Here is a 16837-nt window from a genome sequence, read left to right on the forward strand (position 1 = left end):
TACTTAAATTAACTCTAAAATACATATAAAAACACTATCAGCATCCAGAGAAAGAACTGATGAATAGAAATATGTTTAGCATAATTTATAGATATACATATCTATGTTTACATAATTGTGTCTAATGGTAGCCATCTCCAGGAAGAGAAGAAAAAAAAAGAAATTTCCATGATTATTTTGTTGTTTATTTGAAAGGAGTAGCAAGTTTTACAAAACAGATTTGTAACTTTGTGTGTAATGATCTTTTTTGTTGGAAATGCTTATTTTATTTGATAAATTAAAATTTTAAAAGTTATAGAGAAAATAATAATAGTGAAAATCAGCTTTAAAAAAATTGTTGTTCATAAAGTTGTCTGTCAGATTATTTTCTTTCCTTCCCAGAGAATTAGTAGTTAAATATTTACCAAAATACTGTTGCCAATGGGATTTGGGATCCCCCATCAAAGACAGAAATTCTGGATTACTGAAAGATGAAGGAATCCGTGTGCTCCCTGGGATTTTAAAATTACTCAGGATTTATTACAAATTATTACAAAGTAAACAGGTTAAAACTTTTCTTCTCCCGAGAGTCAACAAGCACTTTAAGGACAGGGTGAAAAACAAAAAGCTAGGTGAGAGGTGGCTAGAGCACCAGACCTGGAGTCAAAAGTACCTGAGTTCAAATCGACCTCAGACACTTAATAATAACCTATCTGTGTGGCCTTGGGCAAGCCACTTAACCCCATTGCCTTGCAAAAATTTTAAAAAATGTTAGGTGAAATTGCCTGGGAGAGAGAGAGAGAGAGAGAGAGAGAGAGAGAGAAAGAGAGAGAGCTAGAGAGAGAGAGAAAGAGAGGGAGAGAGAGAGAGAGAGAGAGAGAGAGAGAGAGAGAGAGAGAGAGAGAAAGAGAGAGAGAGAGCAGGTAGCCATGAAGGCTGGATTGGTCCAGCCATATGGCATGGAGTGGGGGGTGGGGGGCTGCCATGGTGCTCCAGAGCAGCATAAGATCTGAGAAAGAACCTGCAGGGTGGAAGGAAGAGTCAAGAAGAGCAAGAAGGGACAGCGCTTCTTCTTAAATACACTTCTATAGTAGGTTGGACAAAGGGTCCACCTGGTCCAGGTAGTCTCCATTGGGAAGCAATGTACTGGTCCTTCCTGTTCCAAGATAGGGAATCTCTAAACTCAACATGTCATTTCCTGTCACACTAGCATCAATGGACAAGGTCAGGATATGAAAAACAGCAGTCAGTTTACCTCTCAGGAGCAAACAGCCTTTCACAATATACAGAATTTAACAACATAAAAGATTACAGAATTTGTTCCTAACTATAAATTCTCTACATTCTTAATTCTCTGTATTAATACTACTCTAATCTTATGGTAAAACATATCACAGGAAAATGCTCTCAGTGGTTATATATTATTGATGGGGAATAAGATTGGAATAGAAAGTGACAGAATACTATTATCTATTAAGAACTATATATGCTTGAGGATTACTAAGACTCGGGAAACAGGAAGAATATGGTAGAGCGCTATTGCATAAAAAATGTATAAACTAGAGAAGTGATTTTCTTATCTTATAATATAAATATTATAAATAGAGGTTATTTTCTTATCTGTACCCTCTATACAGAAAGAAGAAATACTTTAGTAAAAGCATGATACAGCAGAGATATTCATCCTCTGGAAAAGACAGAGTTCTTTATTACCGTATGGCTTCATGTAAACATTATTTCATCCTTTCAAAATTGAGAAAACAAGAACAGGATATTTTATTGTTGGTCAGATGCTTTCTAATGGGGTGTAATTTGTGGTTAGGGATGGAAACCGTCAGGGGAAATAATCATTGCTTCCTTGAGTTTGTGACAGAGAAAGAAAACCATGTCATAATCTAACATCACAAAAGGTTTCAGGCATATCAACCTGAAGGTATTAATAAAAACAGCTCTGATTCCACGTATTCAAATTTTACAGGGATGGTGAACAATAGGGATTAGTGTTCTGAAGACACAAAGGGAAATAATTCCAGGAATGAGGAGAAGTGGGAACTGTTTGAAGATACAGGGAACTCACCAGCTTGTTAAGATTTTTAGAAGTGCAGGTATAAAAGATTTTTTTAAAAAGGCCAGATAGCAGAGTCTGAATGGAAAAGTAAGGCATGATCTTTTAAAAATAGCATTGAATACTTTTGAGAAGGAACAGAGTGAAAAGAGAGAGAGAGTAGGATAAATAAAAGCGGGGGAATGCAATGGAGGAAAATACAACTAGCAATAGCATCTGTGGGAAAAGAAATTGAGTCAATTTCTCTAATGTATTTATAATAAAGAATGAGATCCAACCCAGAGTCAAAGAAGAATATAGACAGAAGCATACTTTCTTTTCTTACTTTATTGTTCTTGAAGTTTCTCTTTCTTTGTGGGGGGAGAGGGGAGTATGCTTACTTTTACAACATGACTGTTGTAAAAATGTTTTTCACAGCTACATATTTTTAACTTATATCAAGTAACATGCTTTCTCAATGGGGGAAGTGGGGTGAGAAGGAGGGAGAGAATTTGGAACTCAAGATTTTTGAAGTAAATGTAGAAACTTGCTTTGTATGTAGCAAGGGAAAAAATTTAAAAATAAATTTAATTTAAAAAAGAATCATATTGGAATTGCAGGATATAAAATAAACTCACATAAGTCCTCAATATCTCTATATATTAATAACAAGACACAATAACAAGAAAGAGAAAAGAGAAATCCCATTTAAAGTAACTGCAGACAGCATAAATTACTTAGGAGTCTATCCACCAAGGCAGAGTCCAAAACTATATGGAAACTGCTATAAAACACTTTTCACACAAATAAAATCAGATCTAAATAACTGGGCAAATATCGATTGCTCATGGGCAGGCCGAGCCAATATAATAAAAATGACAATTCTACTTATTCAATTACTTACCAATCAAACTTTCAAAAAATGCTTTATTGATCTAGGAAAATTAGTAACTAAATTCATATGGAAGAACAAAATGTCAAAAATATCAATGGAATTAATAGAAAAAAAAAAGCAAAGGAAGGTGATGTAAGCATACCAGATCTAAAATTATATTATAAAGCATCAGTCATAAAAATGGTTTGGCACTGATTAAGAAATAGAGTAGTAAATCAGTGAAATAGGTGCAAAAGAAACAGTATTAATTTATAGTAAAACTATAATAATCTTCTGTTTTATCAACCCAAAGATTCCAGTTTCTGGGATAAGAACTCACTCTTTAAAAAAAAAAAACTGCTGGCAATGCTGGAAATTAGTCTGGCAGAAACTAGACATAGAACAACATCTCACACTAAGATAAGCTCAAAATGAGTACAGGATTTGGACATAAAGGGTGATATCATAAATCAGTTAGGAGAATAAGGGATATTTACCTGTCAGATGTATGGAAAAGGGAGAAGTTTATCATCAAAGAGATAGGAAAGACATATTATAGCTTACTTTTATTATATTAAAATATTATAAAATTATAATATATATTAATATATGTAAATTATATTAAAATTATATTCAGTTGAAAAGTTTCTCCACAAATAAAACCAATGCATTCAAGATCAAAAGGAATGCAGTAAACCAGGAAATAATTTTTATAATTAGCATTTCTAACAAAGAACTCATTTCTAAAATCTCTAGAGAATTGAGTCAAGTTTCTAAGAATATAAGTCATTCCTCAATTGATAAATAGTCAAAGGATAGGGAAGGGCAATTCTAAGATGAAGAAATTAAAGCTAACCATAGTTATATAAAAATGCTCTAAACTATTATTGATTTAAAAATGCAAATTAAAACAGCTCTGATTTATCACTTCACACCTATATGATTAGCCAACATGACTATAAAGGACTATGAAGATCAGCGTTGGAGATGAGAAAAAACTGAGATTTTTTTTAACACCTTGTTGGTGCAGTTGTGAACTGATCCAACCTATTTAGAGAGCCTTTTGGAATTATGACCAAAGGATAATAAAACTCTGTATACCCTTTGATCCAGCAAAACCACTACTGGGGCGGCTAAGTGGCACAGTGAATAAAGCACCGGCCCTGGAGTCAGGAGTACCTGGGTTCAAATCTGGCCTCAGACACCTAATAATTACCTAGCCATGTGGCCTTGGGCAAGCCACTTAACCCCATTTGCCTTGCAAAAACCTAAAAAAACTAAAAAAAAAAAAACCACTACTGAACCTGCAACACAAAGAGATCATGAACAAAGGCAAAAACCCCACATGCACAAAAATTATTTAAAGTAGCTCTTTTCTCAGTGGCAAATAATTGAAAATTAAAGGGATGCCCATCAATTGGAGAATGGTTGAACAAATTGTGGAATATGAATGTGATGGAACATGATTGTTCTATAAGAAACTATGAGTGAAGGGACTTCAGAATAGTATGGAAATGGAGTGGCTAGGTAGAATCAAGAGGACCAGAGTTCAAATCCAGTCTCAGACACTTAATATATTGCCTACCTGTGTGACATTGGGCAAGTCACTTAACCCATTGCCTTGCAAAACCAAAAAATAAATTACAAAAAGAATAGTATGGAAATATTGGTACAAACTGATGCTGAGTAAAGTGAGAACCAGAAAAACATTATACACACTAAGAGCAACATGGAGTGGTGATCAACTATGAGTGACTTCATCATTTCTGCTATACAATAATGAAATATAATACTAAAAGACTTGTGATGGGGAATACCATTCATATCCAGAGAAGAAACTGTGGTGTCTAAATGCAGATCAAAGTTTACTATCTTCAATTAAAAAAAAGGGTGTCTTATGAATCATCCTATTTTTCCTATTTAATTTTTTCTCTTCCATTTGGATGTGATTCTACTTTCACAACATGATTAAGATGTATCTATTTTTAGCATGTTATAGATTATAGAATCTATATTATATTGCTTTATGTCAAGGAGTGGGGAGGAAAGGGAGGGAGGGAGGGAGAAAAATGTAAAAAAAAAATTTGGAAACTACTATTACACATAGTTGGAAAAATAAAAAAAGAAAGACATGGAAGAAATTTATTTTCCCAAAAATTCAAAAAAGTTTGGGCATATCAAACCTCAGAAGGTGTTGAGGCTACTAAGAAAAGCTCAGGACAGTATTAGTGATGATTTGAATTTTCACTATAGATGGAAAGAGGATCAAGAAAGTCAGGGTACAATGATAATGGATAAAATATAAAAGAGGAGAATTTCCTGATTCCTATTTTGCTACTCTTCTCTCTGTCAAGGAGAATGAGCTTGGCAAGAACTAGCAAGAACAAACCAAGAATGGCTAACAGGTGTGTAATAGCCAAAATAAGTAAGACAGAGTATCTAGCTTCCCTATTCCATTATTCCATAAGATGGTAAACGTTACTTACACTTTGAAAATGCTCTTTCCCTCTGTATCTGTCCACATATATTCTCCAAATATGTTTTCTTGTTGGTCATTTAGAATAATGTGCCATAGACTTACAAAGAAAATTATGTAGTTACTTGATTAATTTTACTAAACATCTTTGCTTTCAATTAATTGTGGCTCCTGGCATTCCATCATGTTCTGATTGAAAAGATGAGCCTGACCTTATCAGGTTAGGACAGATCCCTTAAGATAATTTCTACATAGTTCTGTACATAATTAGTTATGCTCATTATTCTGCTGTGTATATTGGGATCAGTATTTTAATATAAAAATAAGCAGTATTTAGAATTTGGGTCCCAGCAGAATAGAGAAAACAGTAGTGCCTCCTGGGTTTGACATAGCATATAAACTCCCAAGTATTTTATACTGTTTGCAATTGTTTTAAGTGGAATTCCTCTTTCTATCTCTTATTGTTGAATTTTTTGGTTAATAGAAATGCTGTTGATTTATGTGGGTTTACTTTGTATCCTACACTTTACTAAAATTAATTATTTCAAGTAGCTTTTTTAGTTGATTCTCTAGGACTCTCTAAGTATATCATCTTATCATTTGTAAAGAGTTACATTGTTTCCTCATGGCCTATTCTAATTCTCTCAATTTATTTTTCTTCTCTTATTGCCATAGCTAATATTTCTAATTCAATATTGAATGGTGATAATGGGTTTTCATGTTTTTCCCCTGATCTTAATGGGAGAGTTTCTAGCTTATTCTTATTATAGAAAATTCTTACAGATGACTTAAATTAATAATTCTTATTATTTTATAGGATGCTCACTTTCTTCCCATGTTCTCTAGTGTTTTTAATAGGAATGAATATTATGTTTTGTCAGACTTTTTCTGCATCTATTGAGAAAATCATTGATTTCTATTGGTTTTGTTATTGATATGGTCAGTTATGCTGATAGTATTACTAATATTGAACTACTCCTGCATTCTTTGTATGAATTCCACCAGGTCATAGTATATGACCCTTCTGATATACTGCAGTAGTCCCCTTGCTGGTTTATTATTTTAAATTGTTATACAAATGTTTATTAGGAAATTCAAAATGTTAACTAAAAACAACTATTAAATTAGTTAACAGATAAAATTTTCCCCAAATGTAATTGGGGAAAAATAAAAAACATTTTAAAAAATAAGATAGTGCCTCCTGATCTGAGAAATTAAGATAGTGAGAGGGTTCCAAGAGTAGTCATAGATGCATCATTAAAAAGGGACTTTCTTATCAATAATAAGAGGAGGCCCATTAACCTCATATATTTACATTAACTTTATAGAATGAACAGATTATTTTACAGTGTCTCACAAGATCAATGTTGGGAACATACCTGGAAACTTGCTACTCTACTCATCCACTAGAGGATGAATGAAATGATAGGAGAAAATCTATCACAGTCAAATCTGTCACATTACTAAGGATTTTCCCCTAATATACATGGCCAACCATCAAATTTGAGGAAAACTTGCTTGTTTTTGTAAAATCTTTAAGCTAAGAGATGAAAGAGAGGAAATATCCTTTAATGAGAAAGAATAGCCAAGTCAGCTAAGGACTTTATCATATACCAGAACATAGAAGCAAAAAAACAAACTTCTCTCTATAATTTCTGCCTTAGGTCTGCCCCTAGTAATAATTCTGGGTGACTATAAGCAGAGATTAAAATTCACTGGAGTTGAAGATCTTGGAAACCATGGTCTGAGCTGGACATACTGAGTCTCATAGAGGGAAAGTAGATACCCAATCAATGTAAAATAGATACTATCAATGGCTCACAAAGTTCCCTCTGCCAAGCTCTCAGCTGATGTTTCCTTTTGTCCCTTTGATTCAACAGTTTCTGTACAACCCCTTGTGATTTTCCTCTTGGGAATCAAGGTTCTGTTGCTGCTCAGTGTCTTCATATTCTTTGTTCACAGAAAATGGAAGAGAACAGGTAAGATGATGTATCTGATTAGTGGACAGAGAGTAAGGGCTCATAGAAGGTAGTACTAGGACCCAGTCACCATTGAGATGAAAGGATATATTTTATCCATGATCTCCTGCATGTTTGATAAGTCTCCTAAAATCCTCATTGTGACTTTTCAGCTTCTCTATATAGTAAATCTAGTGGAGAAATCGTTGAAGAAGAGTGCAATGAAAACAGAGTCAGATACAGTGGGGGTCAGAAAGGATATCAAGGATCACTTCAGATTCGTTTTTGACTCATCTCTGCTGTCTTTTTTCTCCCAAAGCTTCAGGAACCAATCTCTCCTTTAAAAGCTGCTCTGCTCCAGCTCCTCAATCTTCACATTCTGCTGGTTCCAGCCAGAGTCCTGAAATGGGATAGAATACAAAGGCCACCTTCTCCATGCTACTAGTCCACAACGGTTCATCCAAAACCATCTCCTTTAGGGTCTCCTGAGACCAGCAACCTGGGTGAGCTTGGTCTCTGGACTGACCCAAGTTCCAGGGAACATCAAGCCACAGACTCTAATTCTTCAATGTTTTTCCTCTGTATCCTTGCAACCAAAGAAGAAAGAACTATATATAGGGTAGAACCAATAGATCACTTAGTATTGCTCCCATGGGGTTTCTCCTTCTCTTTTCTGACATCAACATTGTTGTCCTTCCTCTTCCTCCTCTTGTTTTTATTAATCTCATCTTCCTTCTTCTTTGGGTAATTCTACTACTTGGTCTACTAGTTTTCATTTTTCTTCTTGTGCTTGTTTTCTCATCCTTATTTTTACTTTCCTGCTTTCATTCCTGTTTTTCATCCCTTTTCTTTTTTCTTTCTCCTGATTCTTGTTCTTCTAGTTCTTGTTATATCTTTCTTTTTTTCTTTTTTAGGTTTTTGCAAGGCAAATGGGGTTAAGTGGCTTGCCAAGGCCACACAGCTAGGTAATTATTAAATGTATGAGACCAGATTTGACTCCAGGGCCAGTGCTTTATCCACTGCGCCATCTAGCCGCCCCTTGTTATATCTTTCTTACTCTTCATTTTCTTTGTTCTTTCTCATCATGTCCATTATTTGGCAGTGGAACAAGATTTGCAGATATTCTTGAAATATCCAAGGAACCACTTAATGTAATATAGAAATAATAGTCTACATCAACCTTATGTTATGATTTCTGTAAGCTTATAGAAAAACTGGTCAATACTTTCCTTTTAAGTTAACTAACTAAACAATCTAGAAAGGAATACATTGCATAATTATATGCTTGCACATTGTTGTTAGCCTAATGTTTTTGTCATAGAGTATCTTAAGTGCTTATGACTGTCTCCCAAAGTGCTGTGGAATAATAGTCAATGCCAACAAGAGGGTTCTCACATCCATATTCTCAGGCTACTTACATCTTCTTTAGTTCTATAGTAATGCTAGCACTGAATAAAAGTTCAGTCTTGGAGTAAAAGAAAATATAATTCCACTTTGGAATATGACAATCACAATTGTAACATGAAGTTCATCATCATCATCATCAGTTTCTCATCTATAAAATGAGCTGGAGAAGAAAATGACAAACCACTCCAGTGTCTTTCCTGAGAAACCCTAAATGGGATCACAAAGAATTGAAAACAAGGTAAAGAATAGTTTTTTATGATTATTACTATGTTTCTAATGGGGTGGATGAAAGTACAGACTTTATACTTCTATACATATGTCTATTTTCAGCTGTCTTCCCTCCCTCCTATGGATTGCTTAGTTTATTCAGTTTCCTTGGACCTAGTCCAAAGGGAAGTTTATTTGTGAAAATAAATTGATGCAGTCAAATCATATCAAGACTCAAATAATCAATGGAAATATTATTACTTATAAATGAGACATGTTTCTAACTAAATATTTCATTTTGTAACATACACAGTCAAATGGATATAGAAATCTACCTTACCCTAGAGAAAAATAGGAGAGTAAAGGGATGGGAGAAAGGGAATAGAGTGAGGGGAAGAAGAGAGGGAAGATCATGGGAGAGAGTAATCAGATACAACACACTTTTGAGGAGGGACAGGGTGAAAGTAGAGAGAGAATAGAATAAATAGGGGTGAGGAGGAATAGGTTGGAGGGAAATACAACTGGCAATAGTAATTGTGGGAAAAAATATTGAAGCAATTTCTCTGATAGACTTATGATAAAGAATGCTATCTATCCCAAAGGCATAACTGGTGGTATCTAAAAACAGACTGAAGCACAATTTTTTTCTCTCACTTTATTTTTCTTGAGGTTTCTCTTTCTTTGGGGAAGGGGGGAGAATTATGTTGACTTTTACAACTTGATTATTGTAGCAATGTGAAAAAAAATAAAATAAGAAAAAAACCTTAAAAAAAGAGATGCCTCATTTCAGAACTTGCTAAGTTGTCAAGAATAATTCCTGGTTGTACCACCTATGAATAATAGCCAAATCTTTTTTAACTATTTGGTTTTCTATTTTTATTCTCAAAATGTCTGTTGTTGTATGATATGTACCATTTCCAAATCATATTCCAGTTATGAGTCCCATTCTACCATTTATGATATCTTTTAGATCAAATTAGCTTCTTTAAAATAAATTTTTTGAATTTTTCTGGATTGTTATAAATATTCCATTCATTCATTATAGACAGTAGAGATTATGAGCTTTATGGCTTCCTCCTGCCTTGGAATATTAAGGGATTTATGAGTCAACAAAAAGGAATAAAAAAAGAGGAAAAACAGGCTCTGATCTAAGAGGACCACTACCTTTATGTGTCTCTGTATGTTTCCCCTGTGTAAGGAACTGGTCTAGGAACCTTTCAGTTTTTTAAATCATAACTGTAATAACCTCTAGACATAGTTTAATTCAATAGATTTAAACCTGAATGTCTGATTTAATCTCTTGAACTAAAGGCAGTGATGAGATTCTTACCAACTTGAGCCATGCACTACAATGAAAGACAACAGTGATCCCTACTATGTCAAGAGTTGTTTACAACTAAACAAAATAAACAAAATGATGTCACACACTTAACATGATTTTTGGCTAGAAGACTAATGTCCAGAAGCATTGATAGAATTTTCTTTGGTCAGATCACTGTTAGAGTAAGAATTTCAGGGTTTCATACCACATTCTTTATTTTCATTTTAAACTTCATATTAATTAAAAAAAAATTACAGGAGCAGCTAGGTGACACGGTGGACAGAGTACCAGCCCTGGAGTCAGGAGGACCAGAGTTCATATCTGGCCTCAGACATTTAATAATTACCTGGCTGTGTGATCTTGGGCAAGTGACTTAACCCTATTGCCTTGCAAAAAAATAAAATAAATTTTTAAAAAACTACACTAAGTTCTGCCACTCCCCCCCATCCTACCACAATTAGGAGAAAGAAGAAATAAAATATTTATAACAAATATATGCAAAGTCAAGAAAAAGTAATTTCCACATTGGCATCCTCCAGAAGTATATATGTCTAAATCTTCAACACCTCTCCAATAGAAAATGGAAAATCTTTCACTATGGGCCCCCTAGAATCATGTTTGGCCATTGGACTGATCAGAATTCTTCAAAGGATATTATTGTATAAATTATCTTCTAATTTTTCTTGGAAAAGGGAGGAATTTTTGAGTAAACAGAAAGCAATAAAAAAGAAAAGGAAGAGTTTCTGGTTTAAGGGGACCTCTGTAACTCTATGACTTTTTCTTGTATAATGCTCCAACCTGGGAAGCTACAGTTTTCAAATTCTGCATCAATTCATAAGGGAATTCCCTATTTCTCTGGAACCAGTCATTTCTCCATTTCATAGAGCAAAATAGTAACCCCATTTCATTCATGTATCATAATTTATTCAATCAATCCCTGACTAATGATCACCCTCTTAGTTTCCAGGACTTTTCTACAATAAAATGAATTACTACAATTTTTATATATAGAATTCTATTCTTTCTCTGATGTCTTTGAGGAAGTAGACCTAGTGATTGTGTGACTGAGTCAAAGGATATGTCCAGTTAATAACTTTAAGGATATAGATCCACATTGATTTCCAGTATGGTTCTAGCTACAACATCCAGCTCTACCTACATGACACTAAGGTTCCAGACACCATGTTCCAAAATGACATTGACAAAAATGGAATTTAGCTTTGATACACAAGACAAACTGGTTTTTCAAAAGTATAGGGTGGATGCTTGAATCCTTATCATATAAGTAATGGTGGTTATTTTTGCTAAGGACAAGAGCAGATATAGAGAGACAAAAGAAAATTGCCTTCAAACATTTGAAGTATGGCCATGGGAAAAATGGATTAAACATATTCAACCTGGATTCTTGGGGAAGAATTATTTGTTCACTTACTTCTCTGTTCTCTACAGTCTTCTCTGTCTCTCTCATTTCAACAGACATCTGATTTAAAGTTGAAATCCATTTGAATTCTTGCATTATCTGTCACACCTACCCCAAACTATCCTGTAAAGATGAATCAAGTGAAATTGTGAAAAGGATATAGCTTTCAAAGCCACACACACACACAGAGAGAGAGAGAGAGAGAGAGAGAGAGAGAGAGAGAGAGAGAGAAACAAAATTTTCCTCGAATTTAATAGACACAAGAAATTCAGAAGAAACTAAAAAAATTTGTAATGTTTGTTGCAAGTTCACTTGCTGGTAACTCATGGCTTGGTCTCCCTCTGGTTTCTTTGTCAGTCCTTTCAAATAAGCATGCATTTTTCTTCTGTTTTTCTGGATAGAGAAGTACAAAATGTATATGAAATTTATGCAATTTCTGGTTTACTCTTTCTCACAAAAACCTCCAAAAAGACAACTCCAAGAATTGAAGCTTCAAAAATAATACCAATTGATAAACTTTAAATTAATTTCTGAGTCTATCTTCTCTGTACCAGTTCTCTACAGCTGAAAAGTCTGATAGACCAAGGCTACCAATACAATTTCTAAAGTCATTCCTATTTTAATAATATGACCTCATACCAGTATGACATCAGTAGATGACTAAGTAGATGTAATCACATGGGGTTAAGTAGCTTGTTCAGTGGCTGATATGATAATGAGTCATGACCAGGGATCATCCAGTCAACAATTGTGGCAAGGAGGAGGAAGAGGAGGAGAAGGTCAAAGAAAAGAAGAAGATGGAGATGTAGAAGGAAAAGAAAAAGAGGAAGAAGAAAGAGGAGAAGGAGGAGGAGGATAATGAAAAGGAGAAGGTAAAGGAGGAGAACAACAACAACAAACAAGGGAGAGGAGGAGGGGATCAGAAAATTTAGAATTTGATAGGAATTTAGAGATCTTCTAGTCAAGCTTCTTTATTTTATAACAAATAAATTTTCCTCTAACATTAGATAGATAGTAAAAATCTAGTATTGGAAAGAAGATCTGGATTCAAGTATTAAAGATATCACTTAAATAATGGGGTCTGTGCTTTAGGGTAAGTCACTTCACCTTTCTGAAACTCAATCTCCCCATTTGTCCAATAGGGATAATTCTCATGTCAGCTACCTTACAGAAAGCTAGAATGAAGAAGTGACAAAGAGCTTTGTCTCAGAGGTGAGCTATGATTATTTCTTGGAAAGGACAAGGAATTCTTGGCCAAAGTAAAAAGTCAAGTAATAACCAAAAATTGGAATCAGGAGCTCTAAAACCATCATAGAGGGAAAGGGATTTTTAATATTAATATTAATGATAATAAAGTTTAATAATTAGAGTAAAGATTAATGCATTACATTTTACAACAGAAGTTAAGTGACTTAGAATCCATGCAGGTAATTTTCAATATAAGTATTTCAAACAAAGTAGTGTATAAATCTCATGTTCTCATCATCTCACATTCCTATACTAAACAAAGGTTACTATGAAATGTTAAATATAGAACAGGGGAAGGGAGAACTGGCCAATAAGACACAGTCTTTAAAGCATTCTTGGATTTGCCTTTCCTGATGATTTATATAAAGTATATGCTGATGGTCCCTGTTGAATTCTAATCCAAAATGTGGCACTTAGGAAACCTGTTCACATTCATCTTGAAATAGGACTGGATTGTGCAATCAAGAAAAATCGTTCAAATCTTTCCAGTTGATCTGAAAAGTCCCAGGACTCATACATTGATAAGTGTACATAGAATTAGGAGTGATGCACCCAGGGTAAATGGTAAATTTTTAAGAACTAGTTCTTTCCCACAAGTCATAGGTTTAAGCTCTATCCTCAATATCAATATTTTGTTCATCACTTTCTTAAATTTAGACAGTTCAAAAAAAATCATCAAATCAAGATATGATTGATAGCATTTGACAACTACTGAGGTATAAATACACTCTTGAGGGGGCAGAGCCAAGATGGCAACAAGACCGATTGGGTCTTAGGTGCTCTCTCATAAAACTCATAAGCTAAGGATTCTAACTAAATTTTCGAGAGACAGAACACAGAGAGACTCAATGAGGCAGTTCTCCTACTCAAGGTAACCTGGAAAAGAGCAGAAAGGCCCACCAGAGGGGTGGCCCAACAGAGTGAAAGAACTTCAGCCTCCCGGAGGCAGCCCCAGGATGCTGGGAGCCAAGGCTCAGAGCAGCGGGGGAGGTTCCTGAGTTACACCCCGGGGAGCACTGGGCAAAAATTGGGGGAACAGCAGGGGGACCTCTGCCAGAGCAAGCACTTGAAGCCCAGCCCTCAGGGCACACAGAGAGCAGCATGGCCACTGCAGCCTAGATCCAGGAACAGAAGCAGGCAGAGCCGGTAAGCAGGAGCCCCCAGGGCATGGGCCCATTGAACCTAGGGAGGGGAGTAAAGAGAGACTGCCAAGCTCTGTCCTGTGCCCCTGGAACAGGACTCTGGGGCTCTGACCACATTCAGATCCTGATTGCAGTCTAGGACCCCCCCAATAGAACAGCAGGGCCCCCCCCACCTCAGCCCTGTGGCAGAGGGGGGAGCATATGGTCATTCACAGACCAGGAGAGAGGACAGAACCTCACACACTGAGACCCTTGTGGGAGTGTCCCAAAAGCTCAGGAAGCACCCCAAAAACAGGCTTAGGCTGGGAAAATGAGCAAGCAAGAGAAAAAAAGAGGAACACCATTGAGAAATATTTTGCATATGAGCCCAAGAAGGATCAAAATACTCATTTTGAAGATGAGGAAGCACAAGCTCCTGCATCTAAAGACTCCAAAAAAAACCAGAAATTGGGCTCAGGCTACGACAGCGGTCAAAAAAGAGTTTGAAAATCAAATGAGGGAGTTAGAAGAAAAACTGGGAAAAGAAATGAGAGAGATGCAGGAAAAACATGAAAATGAAGTCAGCAGCCTTGTCAAGGAAATCCAAAAAATGCTGAAGAAAATAGTATGCTAAAAACCAGCTTAGGGCCAGATCTCTACTAACCTCTCCTCCATCTCTGCTTCACGTTGATTTACTCAACATTTTTTACTTTTTCTAAGATTAGAACAATTTTTTCAACTAGCAAATTTATTTTCTCTCCCTATCCCCCACTGAAAAAACAAAACAAAACAGAATCTTTGCAACAGTATTCAACATATTCATTAAGCATATTCTGGATGTAGAGCACTGATGGTAGAGACAATACAAAGTTGAAATAGGACTTGGTCCCTGCTTTAAGAGAACTTTCAGTCTAATAGGTGGAGGTTATGAAATATTACATAGATAGTTATAATACATAATGTTGTATAAGTGACAACAACGTTGTGTGTAGGGGGCGGAGCCAAGATGGTGACAAGAAAGGATCCAGTCTTAGGTGCTCTCTGATAAAACTCATAAACTAAGGACTCTAACTAAACTTTCAAGAGACAGAACCCACAGAGGGACCCAGTGCGGCAGTTCTCCTACTCAAGGTAGCCTGGAAAAGAGCAGAAAGGCTCTGCTACAGGGTCGAAGGGGCGGCCACCAGAGGGGTGGCCCACCAGAGCAAAAGAGCTTCAGCCTCCTGGAGGCAGCCCCAGGGCTCTGGGAGCCATGGCTCACAGCAATGGGGAAGTCTCTGGAGCTATACCCAGGGGACCACCAGGCACAAAGTGGGGGAACAGCAGGGGACCTGTGCCAGAGCGAGCACATGAAGCCCAGCCCTCAGGGCACACAGAGAGCAGCAAGCAGCTTGGTCTTTCACAGCCCAGATTCAGGAACAGAAGCAGGCAGAGCCAGTAACCAGGAACCCCCAGGGCATGAGCCCATTGAGCTGAGGGAGGGGAGTGAAGAGAGACTGCAGAGCTCTGTCCTCTGCCCCTGGAACAGGACTCTGGGGCTCTGACCACATTCAGATCCTGATTGCAGTCTAAGCCCCCACCCCGGGCCATAGAACAGCAGGGCCCCGCCCCACATCAGCCCTGTGGCAAAGGGGGGCGCATATGGTCATTCACAGACTAATTGGGAGGACAGAGTCTCACACACTGAGACCCTTGTGGCAGTGTCCTAAAAGAAATTTAACAAGCCATTATTGAACTCCCTAAAAAAAAAATCTCCAGGGCCTGATGGATTCACAAGTGAATTCTACCAAACATTTAAGGAACAATTGGTTCCAATCTGCCTAACTCTTTCTATGAAACCAATATGGTACTGATACCTAAACCAGGAAGAGTTAAAACAGAGAAAGAAAATTATAGACCTATTTCCCTGATGAATGTAGATGCAAAAATCCTAAATAAAATCTTAGCAAAACGACTACAACAAGTCATCACTAGGATAATACATTATGATCAAGTAGGATTTATTCCAGGAATGCAGGGTTGGTTCAATATTAGGAAAACTGTTAGTATACTCAATTATATCAACAACAAACCTATCAGAAATCATATGATCATATCAATAGATGCTGAAAAAGCTTTTGACAAAATACAGCATCCATTCCTATTAAAAACACTAGAGAGTGTAGGAATAAATGGACTGTTCCTTAAAATAATTAGCAGTATCTATCTGAAACCATCAACAAGCATTATATTCAATGAGGAGAGGCTAGAGGCATTCCCAATAAGATCAGGGGTGAAACAAGGGTGCGCATTATCACCACTACTATTCAATATTGTATTAGAAATGTTAGCAACAGCAATTAGAGAAGAAAAAGAAATTGAAGGAATTAGAATTGGGAAGGAAGAGACAAAACTCTCATTCTTCGCAGATGATATGATGGTCTACCTAGAAAATCCCAAGAAATCATCTTAAAAACTACTGTAAACAATTAGCAATTTTAGCAAAGTTGAAGGTTATAAAATAAACCTTCATAAATCCTCAACTTTTCTATACATATGTCTAGCAAAAAACAGCAGGAAGAGCTAGAAAGATAAATCCCATTCAAAGTAACCTCAGACAATGAAAAATATTTGGGAGTCTATTTACCAAGACAGACTCAGAATCTTTTTGAAAACAATTATAAAACACTTCTCACACAAATTAAATTAGATTTAAATAACTGGGCAAATATCAACTGCTCATGGATAGGTAGAGCTAATATAATAAAAATGACAATTCTACCGAAACTAAACTATCTGTTTA

General features: G+C 36.0%; 1 protein-coding gene across 1 annotated transcript in view; it reads left to right on the forward strand.

The window, feature by feature from the left end:
* The window catches only part of LOC141505697 (signal-regulatory protein beta-1-like), a 49209-nt gene extending 39297 nt beyond the window's left edge, over positions 1-9912 (forward strand). The window contains exons 5-6 of the mRNA XM_074211769.1: positions 7254-7352; positions 7651-9912. Of these exons, the coding sequence (XP_074067870.1) occupies positions 7254-7352; positions 7651-7745 (194 nt within the window). The 3' untranslated portion in view covers positions 7746-9912. The remainder of the gene's footprint in view (positions 1-7253; positions 7353-7650) is intronic.
* Positions 9913-16837: the final 6925 nt, after the last annotated feature.

This window comes from Macrotis lagotis, chromosome 1 (assembly GCF_037893015.1).
Source record: "Macrotis lagotis isolate mMagLag1 chromosome 1, bilby.v1.9.chrom.fasta, whole genome shotgun sequence".
Classification (NCBI taxonomy): Eukaryota; Metazoa; Chordata; class Mammalia; order Peramelemorphia; family Peramelidae; genus Macrotis; species Macrotis lagotis.